At 46.2% G+C, this 12,284-nt stretch overlaps 1 protein-coding gene across 2 annotated transcripts in view; it reads left to right on the forward strand.

Moving 5' to 3' along the window:
* The first annotated feature begins 432 nt into the window (after nucleotides 1–432).
* The window catches only part of WNT3 (Wnt family member 3), an 80,334-nt gene continuing 68,482 nt past the window's right edge, over nucleotides 433–12,284 (forward strand). Inside the window, exon 1 of one of the 2 annotated variants that reach the window (XM_032806564.1) lies at nucleotides 433–524. In XM_032806564.1, the coding sequence (XP_032662455.1) occupies nucleotides 433–524 (92 nt within the window). Of the gene's footprint in view, nucleotides 525–565; nucleotides 686–12,284 lie in introns of those variants that run through there. The other variant, XM_032806563.2, reaches the window with a different exon arrangement.

A 12,284-nucleotide genomic window follows, 5' to 3' on the forward strand; every position in this document is an offset into this window, starting at 1 on the left:
TTCCTGAAGTTCTGCTTCCCCCCTGCAAGAGGTTTATATTTACCTCCATCACTAACTAAAGAGGTCATTTTTCCCTTCCCCACCCTGAAACTGAGAGAAATCAGAAATATCCTTCTTCCTTACCTTGGAGTCTCATCACGACAAGCCACATGCAGAAGCAGTGCACCCGGGTTCCTAAGTGAACTTAAAAACAAAAAAAGAAAGAAAAGAAAAAAAAAGAAATCTGATTATCCCAGCAACGTCTCTCGCAAAAGGGTTTCTCTATGCCCTTCCCCAGTGAGGGCTAGGAATAAAGTTGTGGGGCGGGGGGGGGGGGTGGAGGGATGACTGACAGCCCTGAACTATAGAATCATCCCTTACCTTAGGCCATGCAGTCTGATTGGCTGCCTGCTGACATCCCCAAGCCCTGCACTTTTTAATAGAAGCTTTTGGATGATCTACAGGGGGAAAGGCTTGGAGAGGTGCGTTTCTGACAAGAAAGAAAGTCATTCTGCACTTCAAGGGACTTTGTTTGACTGTTTGGGGTGGGGGGGGATACTTCATTTTCACCCTTAATGTTTTTCTGAAAACTTCACTGAGATTTTCCCTTGCACCAGTCTGGACTAATGGATTACCACCTGCTTGGATTAATTTTATCTTTTCTCTTCAGTGGCACAAAGGTCTTAGCCGGGTACCCAATTTGGTGGTAAGATTTCCCCCCAAGTTTTTATGATTAATTGATGGGTTTATTAATTATTAGCGACGGGGTTTGTGTGTGTGCATGTTCCTTCCTTCCCACCCTTAGTTCTTCTGAGCTAGCCACAATTGCGTGTTTGGTTCCAAAACACAATTTCTGTAGCTTTGCCTGGTCATTCATTAAACATTTCGGGGTCATTTTTAAAGGACAATGTATAGGTTTATCCCTGAATGACGGGGGATTTCTCCAACCCCCTTCATTCTCCAATTTCAGCCATTGTAGTGGTATTTAAAATAAATATACAAGGATGTATTTTTATTCACTGTGCAATATAATATTCATCTGTCACAGGACTCTGGCTTTTGTTCATAGGTAGATTTCTCCTCCGCTTCTTATTAAATACAGCTCTATCCGTTATTATTTTTTAAATTCTATTTTCTTTTGGACTGCTGCAGTTTGGGGTCTTCTTTTTCTCCTTTTGTTTTATTCGGTCCTTCATGTGAATTTAGTCCAGAAAATATGCAGAGGACACAAATGACACCCGAGAGATATGTTATATTGCAGATATGTCCCTTATTTTCTCTTACCCCAAAAATAAAAGAAACTAGTTTTAGCTTAGAATGTGGCAGATAACTAACCTGTATTATTCTACCCTTTAAAAATAAAAACATTGACAAAATGTCATCAAAGGTTAAATCCCTCCTTGAAGAACAGAAATGCAAAACAATCATGGGTCACTTGAAGATAGAAGATGTTTAATACAATGTATAAGATAGTACAACATTTCAGTCAATTTCTCAGTTTATCACATATGATTTCTCATTGGGATGTGTCTCTATACAATGTAGGTAGGGGACTGGGTATGTATGGAACCAAGGGGCAGAAACTAGTTATGTCAAAATATTTTAATTATTTTTCCCCCTTTCAGAAAAGCTTTTTTTTTATTAATTAAATCCTTTCGATGCAGACTTGGTGATGCAGAGAATTAGGTAGGAGTGAACTTGGAACTGGGCTGCCATGTCTGGGGAAAGAGGAAGGGGAACGATCATTAAACAAGTCTGTTAATTATCGTGGGGATTAAGAATGAAAATTTCAATTATTGCTGTCAAAGCATGTCTAATAATGTGACTATGAGTATATAATTTCTAATCCTTTAAAAGATACGCAGACCCCTTAAAACGGCAAAATCTCAGCCTTTCCATTTTTTTTTCGCAAAATAAAATTCTTCACCCTGATCACGAATGCTGAACTTGAGGGCCTATGCCTGGCGTTGGAGGTCCACCAAAATGAAGACCTTGTCAGATTCCTTTAGACCCTTCTCCTCCTCGTTCAATAATCAAGACTGTGAAGCAATGCAGTGTGCATCTGGAGAGGGGGGTGCCTGCTGGGTGGCTGTGTCTAAAGAGAAAAAAATGCCTTTGGAGTTGCACAGGATGATTGGACTTTGTTGTGCAACCAACTGTTTGAGACTCCAATTGGGTTCTCACCCTGAATGAGATTCTGACATAACTCAGTTAGGGTTAAATAATTGAGTCAGGAGCCATCTGCTGAGATTTTCATACTGAGGAATGAAAATACCCTGGAAGAGATAGATCTGTTTTCCTTCTCAAGTAGAGATTTCTTCCTTAGAATGAGTCTTCTCTCTGTTGGCAGAGGAACACACCACAGAGAGTGCATTCCCCAGGCCCTTGGCTTCCCCAGGCACAAATCCTACAAACAATGGTCAGTCACACAAATATGTTGGGCTCAGCAAGCAGCGACAATGGGAGCGGAGAGAGTTAATCAATCAATATAGAACTTGCCTACAATTCAAGTAATCTGTACCCTGCATCGTTTAGGAGAGCCCTGTTCCCTGGCAGTGTTCAGAGTGCTAGAGGAGTCTCTGCCACACAGATATGATGGGGTGACTGAGTCTTAAAATGGAGACAGGGAGACAAAGTGGCTAAAGCTTTTGAGAGACTTTTTGCAGGCTGAGTAGCAGCAGGCAATGACTATCTGGAGCAAGGACTCCCTGGCAGTTTGAGAATTCTTGCTGCTAAGACCTTGCCTTCCAAAGCAGAGGAAATAAACAAGAGCTCCAGACCTAAGGCTCCAGTTCAGCAACACACTTCACCACACTCTTAATTTTAAGCATGTCCTTAAGTCTCACTGAAGTCAAGTGCTTAAATGCTTTGCTGAACTGTGTTCTAATTTACTATGCAATAGTGCCTGCGCGGAGAAGCACCTTTAAAAGGCAGCTGCCTCCTTTTAAGCACTTCCTCTAAAATACCCTCATGACGTACCCAGTGACCTTTACCTGTTGACCAACCTCTGTAAGATGAATAATTGCCAGACCTTCAGGTAGGTGCTTGATTTGGGTTTCACCGGACCTCAAGGCTCATAGACTCAAGGTCAGGAGGGACCATTATGATCCTCTAGTCTGACCTCCTGCACAACGCAGGCCACAGAATCTCACCCATCCACTCCTGTAACAAACCCCTAATCTATATCTGAGTTAGTGAAGTCCTTGAATTGTGGTTTAAAGACCTCAAAGATGCAGACAGTCCTCCAGCAAGTGACCCATGCCCCATGCTGCAGAAGAAGGTGAAAAACCTCCAGGGCCTCTGCCAATCTGCCCTGGAGGAAAATTCCTTCCTGACCCCAAATATGGCAATCAGTTAAACCCTGAGCATATGGGCAAGTCTCACCAGCCAGCACCCAGGAAAGAATTCTCTGTAGTAACTCAGATCCCACCCCATCTAGCATCCCATCACAGGCCACTGGGCATATTTACCTGCTAATAATCAAAGATCAATTAATTGCCAAAATTAGGCTATCCCATCATATCATCCCCTCCATAAACTTATCAAATTTAGTCTTGAAGCCAGATATGTCTTTTGCCCCCACTACTCCCCTTGGGAGGCTGTTCCATAACTTCACTCCTCTAATGGTTAGAAACCTTTGTCTAATTTCAAGTCTAAACTTCCTAGTGGGAGTAGTCATTCTAGAGCAACCCCATGGGGCATTTCCCTAGCCTGTGTTGGAATATTTGCCTCTCAGACTACATTCCTCTTCCATCTGCAGTAGGCCAACCCCACTGAAGTCAATAGGGTTAAGCCAGCATAAATGAGGGCCAAACTGGATCCTACTGTGTGCACAGTGTGTCAATATAGGCTAGGGAAATACACTAAGAAATAGAGCCAAAGTGAATAGTAGGCAGAGTCCAAGGTCTCTAGAACAATTCTGATTCTTCTGCAACTCAGCTAAAAGATTCAGTTTGGGTTGGAAATAAACCAATATAATGTCTTCCAAACAAGGAATAAGAATAAAAAAAGATAAAATCCACTGAGGGACTCGCATGTCCCAAAGTTTTGTAACACCCAGGCCTCATGGTAGCAGCTGGATAGACATGATAGATAGGGTCTGTCCAGGTTTTCCCAAGATTGTCCCTTCTTTTAATGTATCCATCCTGAGATATCTATAAGGGTGGTCAGTACACACTGCCAGCTGTCTAGTTTTATGGGCTCAGGATCATCCTGGTTGTCCTGTTTTTTGTACCTCAGAGATGGCATTCCTAGATGTAGAAGATACCTCCCAATATCTGGAGCTGTTACAGTCTATCACAGACATAAAAGAACCAATCAGAAGAGTCGAACGATGGAGTATTCCCAAAACCAATCTATTGGGTCAATACGGCACATACTAAAATTGAGTCCAGTATCCACGTCTGACGAATGAATCTTCAAAGGCTTGATCCTATAGTTCTTACCACAGCAAATCTCCCCTTGCAGTTGACGGTCACTGTCATGCACTAAGGGCTTCCGGACTGGGCTGTTGGTCTCTCTTTCTAGAAATTAACATGTGAGACAGGGCAGGGAAACTGGGATGATTTTTCAGTCTGCAAAGTCAAACCCAGACTAAATGTTGGTTGGGATCCAGGTTCCATTTTATCTGAGATTCTGTAGTTCTCTGGGATTGAGGTAAATGGTTCCAGCCCATATGCATATAACACACATTTAATACATAAACCTTTCTGGAAAAGGCCCTGATTCACCAAGGTTTTTCAGCATGCATGAAACATTGGAGAGAATGTTTGGGACTACAGACATGCTAAAGTACCTTGCTGGGTCTCCTTCCCACCCACCCACTCATAACAAAACCATTTAATAAAAAAAAAAAAAAAAAAAAAAAAAAGAGAGACAGTCCTGCCCCCAAAAGCTTACATTCTAAATAGACAAAACAAATTGGGTGAAACAATAATTAGAAACAGAACAACAAAACACCTGGATCATGTTCTGATGGGATCTTTAAAGGAAAATTGTGTCTCACTAATCTCTTAGAATTCTTTGAACATGTTAATAAAATAGTGGAAAAAGGAGAACCCATTGGAGTTTACCAGTTGAATTTATTTAGACTTCCAAAAGCCATTCAACTAGGTCCTACACAAAAAGTGCTAAGTACTTACAGCATGAGAAGCAAAGTATTATCAGGGATCAAAAAATGGCCCAAGACAGAAAGCAAAGAGTAGGATGAAATGGTTAATGTTCAGCATGGAAGAAGTTAGCAGTAGGGGCCTCAAGCTTCCATACTAGTTCCTGTGTTGTTTAATACATCAATTAATAATCTGGAAAGAGGACTGAGTTGGAAGAGGGCAAAATTTGCAAATGATCTGAAGTCATTTAGGTTAGTCACCACCAGAGAAGAGTGTGATGAACTTCAGAGAAACTGGACCATGCTTGGTCAATGGGCAACATTTTGGCAAATGAAAGTTAGTGTTGATAAATACAGAGTAATTCACACTGGAGGGAAAAATAATCTACTCATATATTTTACAGGGTTATAAATTAAGGGTATCAACTCAAGAAAAAGACCTGGGTATCATTGTAGGGAGCTCAGTGAAATCTCTGCTCAATGCGCAGCTGTGGTCAGAAATACAAACAAAATTCTAGGATGTATAAGGAATGAGATGGAAAATAATACATAATATTCTAACGCAACGCTATAAAGCAATCTTGCAGACTCACCTTTGAACTGTGTGCAGCCCAGGATCTCCAAAAGGCTATTGCAGAGTTAGAGGGGATTCAGAGAAGAGTGATGAGATGATGAAGAGCCAGGAAAGACTTTTATATGAAGAGAATTTGAAACAATAAGGATTGTTGAAAGGAAACAAATAAGATATAAAAAAATATATAAAATATTGAAGAGTCTAGAGAAGATAGATCAGGAAGTTCTGCTCTCCTTGTTTCAGAACGTGAGAGCAAGGGACATACTGTGAAATTAAAAGGTGGGAAATTCAAAACTAATAAAAGGAGATATTTTTTCACAGTTTGTAATTAGAATCTGGAACTCACTGCCACAGGAAGTTGTTGAGGCCAAGATTCAAAGAGAGATGGAATATTTATATGGCTACCAAGAAAGTCCCGAGTTAATGAAAATGAACATTGTGGAAGGGATATGTAAGCTAATCTCTAACTATTAGAGACCAGGGTGAGACCTAATGTTGGGAGCAAGATACTGGGCTAAATGGACCTTGGATCTGATGCAGTCTGGCAATTCATAGAATTGTACGGTCGGAAGGAACTACAAGCGTCATACAGTCTAACCCCCTGTCAAGATGCAGGATTTCCGAGGTTCCCAAGAAAGACAAAGGGTGGGAGGGAAGGTGACTTACCCAAGGTCACACAACAGATTAGTGGCAGAGTAAAGAATACAATTTCCTAATGCTCCCAAAGGGTTAATACTTAGGTCCATAATACAACTCTTTCTAGTCCTTAGGACTGGGACTATTATGAAAGATCTCCTGTTATTACTCCAGTGAACCTGAAAGCTGACTAATGGGATCTGAAAATGACTCTGCTTGCATGTGGTGTCTTGAACTAGTGCCTGATCTTCATGGGTGCTGAGCACTGGCAGCTCCTCTCAATGTCAAGTGGAGTTGTGGGTGCTCAACCCCTCTGAAAATCAGGCCCAGGCTATCTCAAGTTGGGCTTTCAAAAACCAGACACCACTTGTGAAACTGTTGTCTTAATGTATTAATGGACTGGAAGAGTCTCCAATAGCTATATCATCCACTCTCACCTAGTACAGGTCTTTGTCCCCCTCTAGTGGCTTCATTTCAGGTAAGACACATGCACTTAGCTCTGACGGTCTCTGGTTGAAGCCCTATTATAGGGTTATGACGATGTAAAAAAGCAGAATCTCTCTCAAAATTCTATGCTTTTTATAACTGACGTTCCAGTAACAGTCTAGCGGCTGCAACTAGATTGTGCTCAGTGTTAATTCCCTGGTTTATGGCTTATTAAGCAGTTCAGTGACTAATATTCATTCCCACTGGTGACAGTTCCTTGGCTGTGGTGAACTGAGGATAGTATTTAGTGGACAGGCCTGGAAATATGCTGGCAGTCTATTTTCCCTGCTGTTGCTACCACCACCATCTGTGTGGTCCCCATCCTGTGGTTAAATAGAAGGTTCCAGAGCTGACAGGCCTTGACCTGTCCCAGAGCTAACCACTTAATTGGTCTTGAGGGTCTGTAGCTGTATTGCAACATAACATTCTTTTCAGGTCATAGTTTGTAAGTTCGCAAAGTTAAGCACCCAGATTTACAGTTCCCAATGCCACCATAATTCAACCCCCTCATGTGTATGCATTTTGACACTAAACTGAGGAGTGGTAGATATGCTGAAGGGTAGGGACACGATACAGAGGGACCTAGACATATTAGAGGATTCGGCAAAAAGAAACCTGATGAGGTTGAACAAGGACAAGTGCAGAGAGTTCTGCACTTAGGATGGAAGAATCCCATGCACTGCTACAGACTAGGGACCGAGTGGCTAGGCAGCAGTTCTGCAGAAAAGGACCAAGGGATTACCATGGATGAGAAGCTGGATATGAGTCAACAGTGTGTTCTTGTTGCCAAGAAGGCTAGTGGCATTTTGGGCTGTATAAGTAGGTGCATTGTCAGCAGATCGAGGGATGAGATCATTCCCCCTCTATTCGACATTGGTGAGGCCTCATCTGGAGTACTGTGTCCAGTTTTGGGTACCACACGACAAGAAGGATGTGGAAAAATTGGAAAGAGTCCAGCGGAGGGCAACAAAAATGATTAGGGGACTGGAGCACATGACTTATGAGGAGAGGCTGAGGGAACTGGGATTGTTTAGTTTGCAGAAGAGAAGAATGAGGTGAGGATTTGATAGCTGCTTTCAACTACCTGAAAGGTGGTTCCAAAGAGGATGGATCTAGACTGTTCTCAGTGGTAGTAGATGACAGAACAAGGAGTAATGGTCTCAAATTGTAGTGGGGGAGGTTTAGGTTGGATATTAGGGAAAAAATTTTCACTAGGAGGGTGATGAAGCACTGGAATGGGTTACCTAGAGCGGTGGTGGAATCTCCTTCCTTAGAGGTTTTTAAGGTCAGGCTTGACAAAGTCCTGGCTGGGATGATTTAGCTGGGAATTGGTCCTACTTTATGCAGGGGGCTAGACTAGAACTTCCTGAGGTCTCTGCCAACCCTGATATTCTAGGATTCTATGACAGCCTTTAATTACAGGGTCACCTGTTCCTTTTCCCACAGGACCTCAACCTCAGTCAGTTCTCAGGAGGGAAGGTGCCCACTAATTGCGCAGCTAGTCAAAATTTCTTTTTAGCCCATTCAATCAGTGTATGGCCCTATTTACATCTACCATGCAAACCCTGCTCTGCGTACAAAGTCATTCACTCCTCATGGTGTTTCTGTAGTGCCATCACTATCCCATTGGTGAGTGGTGAGATGGTACCATTGTCCTCTTTGCACAGGAGGAACTGAGGCATATTGAGCTAGATTCACACAAGGACTAAGGCACCCAACTGCCACTTTATGTGCATAAACCCCAGAATCAGGCCCCACTGGGAATCCCAAAACTCCTGCTCAGCTGCTGCCAAATCCTGTGAGCATCTAAACTCACTCGGAGCCTATATTTTTGCAGTAAAAGCTCCCTGTGCACCTAAGTTGCTGTTTCTGGGTATGCACAATACAGCTCCTCACCAGACATTCAGACACCCAAGTCCCAGAGTGATGCACAAATGGGGGAAGACAAGTGTTCCTCCATCTAACATGCCTGCAGGACCAATCCAGTGAGAATGCTCAGCGCTCACCTGCTGGATCAGCCCCAACAGGGAAGCTTACATACGGGAGCAGCAGCCACCTGGGCTATGAGATAGTTTGATATGGGGCTGCCTCAATCTCCCCCGTTGAAGCTGTCCCATTGTGGAGAACTAGTGGCCTGCGCTGTGCAGGAGGTCAGACTAGATGATCACGATGGTCCCTTAAAGCCTCTGAGTCTCTGACAGCACCATTGGTGGGGAGTGACAGGGAGCGCAGACATGGATGATTATGGTTGGAGCATTCAGATCCTTTCCTCTTCAAATCCTCTCTCCCCATCAGCTGGTGGAGGGACTTGAGCCGGAGTTTTCCACATCCCAGGTGAATACTCCAGGCACTAGGCAAAAAGCTGTGGCGGGGGGGCTCTTCCCACTCCCACCAGGGGGGCTTCTTGCAAAACCAGCACAGCTGCCTAACTCCAGTGGAGGGTTTACAGCTGAGAATCCCCAGCAGAGAGGGACAGGGCTGAGGACATGCCCTGCATGTTGGCACCTCCCACTGGCTAGCTTAGGCAGCTCCCTACATACATGCTGGCTTTTGTGAATTGCTCTCTACTGTATTAATTTTATAGGGAGCCTGGCTGCAAACACAGACTTTGTGACTCAGTGATTTTCTAATTGCCTAAAAATTAGAGAGATTAAGGCCAAAAGCATCAAGTGTCCACTAACTTTGGCCAAACTTGAGATACGACAGACTTTAGTTTTTAGAGCACCTTGCATTACCCAGCACAGCTCTCAGTGACCGCCTCTGGCAGCTGGGGTGCTTAGCATGTCTGCAAATCTGTGTGTCTAGTTGCGCGGCTGCCAGAGCCAGAGGCTGGGGGCCCCAGGAAAAGTTTGCTGTACACGACTTGGCCAGCCCCACACAGGGGCTCTGCGGTAGCGGCAGGGACAGGCTCCACTTCTCCAAGGTGTTAGTCAGCTGCCCTAACCCCAAGACCTTCCTTACTCCTCCAGTAACCCCCTGCCTCATTCATCCCACCCCTTCCAGCTTCTACAATACATAAGGCAGGATCCCACAGGCAAGAGCCTCCTTCATTACACAGCCCTGATTCACTCCCAGGGCACCCAACTGCCGCTTTAGGCATCTAAATCCCAGAATCAGGCCTTAGTGGGATTCCCAAAACCCACACTCAGTTGCTGCTGAATCTTGTAGTTGGCTAAACTCGCTCAGTGCCTGGTTTTTTGCAGTGAAAGTTCCCTGCAGGCCTGTTTCTCCCTCTGGCACCCCAGGCCAGGCACGTGGACACCAAAAGCCCAGAGCGATGCCTGAAGTGGGGCAAAGACAGTCATTCCTCTGCCGAGCTCACTTGCACGGCCCGATCCAGTACACATGCTCAGAGCTCACTGCCTGGCTTAGCCCCCATCGGCAAGTGTACATGCTGCAGCAGCAGCCCCCTCCTCCTGTCAGCCAAGAGGTTAGAGTGATGTCAGGAACTGTGGAACTTTCCCTGGATCCACAGGGCTCTGAGGAGCTAGTAAGCTCCAATCAGCCACCCGGTGACCTGCTAACAGTCACTAGGGCAGAAGCTGGACCCCATCAGAGCACTCCAGTTCTGGAACCAGAGTAGCAGGTTGCTGTTGCGGGGGCTGATTGGTTCACAGCAGGGGTCGGTAACCTACAGCACGCATGTCAAAGGTGGCACAAGAGCCCATTTTTCATGGCACGCGGGGCGGGCTGAGCTGCTCAGCCCGCCGCCGCTCTGGGGTTTCAATTGCTGGCCCTTTACCAGTTGGGGTCCCGCCCGGTCCCCCTCAGCACCCACTGCTGGCCTGGGGGAAAGAAGCCCATGCTGGCAGAGGGCTGAGACCCCAGCTGGCAAAGATCCAGCAGCTGATACCCCAGAGCTGGGGCGGGCTGAGCTGCTCAGCTCACTGCTGCTCTGGGGTTTCCACCGCCGGCTCCTACCAGCTGGGATCCTGCTGCTGGTCCCACTTAGCGCCAGCTGCTGGCCTGAGAGAAGGAACTCCAGGCTGGCAGTGGGCTGAGACCCCACCTGGCAAGGAGCTGGTGGTGGAAACCCAAGAGCGGCGGCGGGCTGAGCTGCTCAGCCCGCCACTGCTCTGGGGTTCCCACTGCTGGCCCCTTGCCAACTAGGGTCCCCCCTGCCACAGCTCCACTCAGCACTCCCTGTTGGCCTGGGGGAAGGAATTCCAGGCTGGTGATGGGCTGAGACCTCAGCTGGCAGGAGCTGGTGGTGGAAACCCCAGAGTGGCAGCGGGCTGAGCTGCTCAGCCCACCGCCACTCTGGCAAGGGGCCAGCAGCGGGAACCCCAGCCGGGGTCCCACTCAGCACCCACTGCTGGCCTGGGGGAAGGAACCCCAGGCTGGCGGCGGGCTGAGACCCCACCTGGCAGGAGCTGGTGGTGGAAACCCCAGAGCGGAGGTGGTCAGCCTGCCACTGCTCTGGGGTTCTGGCCGCTGGCCCTTGCCACCGGGGTTCCCACAGCCCCACTCACTTTGCTTCCTGTTGGAGTTCCAGGGCAGGCCCCCTGCCAGACAGGGTCCAGGCTTCCAGCCCTGCTCAGCCCTACCAGCTGCCAGCTCCACTCACCTCAGCTGCCGATCTGGGGTTCCAGCCGCTGACCTCCTGCCAGCCGCTTATCAACTTATAACTCAGAAGCCTGTGTGCAGCTTAAAGTATCTAAATAGGTGCCACCAGACATTGCAAAACTCAGCAAGGAAAAGCAAGGGCAAGGATCACACTAAACTAATAAGATCTGCATTTTAATTTAATTTTAAATTAAGCTTCTGAAACATTTTGAAAACCTTGTTTACTTTACATATAACAGTAGTTTGGTTATATATTACAGACTTATAGAGAGACCTTCTAAAAAACATTCAAATGTATTACTGGCATGCGAAGCCTTACATTAGAGTGTATACATGAAGACTTGGCACACCACTGCTGAAAGGTTGCTGACCCCCCGGTTCACAGCTTCTTTGTAAACCCAGCACAGCACCAGGAAGTAGTCCAGGGAACTGGGACCCCCCTGCTCCTGTGGCTTGACTCCTCCTGTCCGACTTGTGGTTTCAATCTCTGGTTTGACTCCTGCCTCTGATCTCTTGGTAACCTGACCCAGCTTGACTCTGGTCACCTGTCAGTGGTTCTGGTCTCAGTTTGTCTCCCTTTTCTGATCTCCTGATAACCTGACCCAGATGACTCTTAAGAACATAAGAATGGCCAGATTTGGTCTGACCAGGAGAGAGATCACTTGATCATTACCTGTTAGGTTCACTCCCTCTGGGACACCTGGCATTGGCCACTGTCAGTAGACAGATACTGGGCTGGATGGACCTTTGGTCTGACCCAAGGTCCATCCAGCCCAGTATCTGTCTACCGACAGTGGCCAATGCCAGGTGTCCCAGAGGGAGTGAACTTAACAGGTAATGATCAAGTGATCTCTCTCCTGCCATCCATCTCCACCTGCTGACAAACAGAGGCTAGGGACACCATTCCTTACCCATCCTGGCTAATAGCCATTAATA

Source organism: Chelonoidis abingdonii, chromosome 21 (assembly GCF_003597395.2).
Source record: "Chelonoidis abingdonii isolate Lonesome George chromosome 21, CheloAbing_2.0, whole genome shotgun sequence".
NCBI classification, from domain to species: Eukaryota; Metazoa; Chordata; order Testudines; family Testudinidae; genus Chelonoidis; species Chelonoidis abingdonii.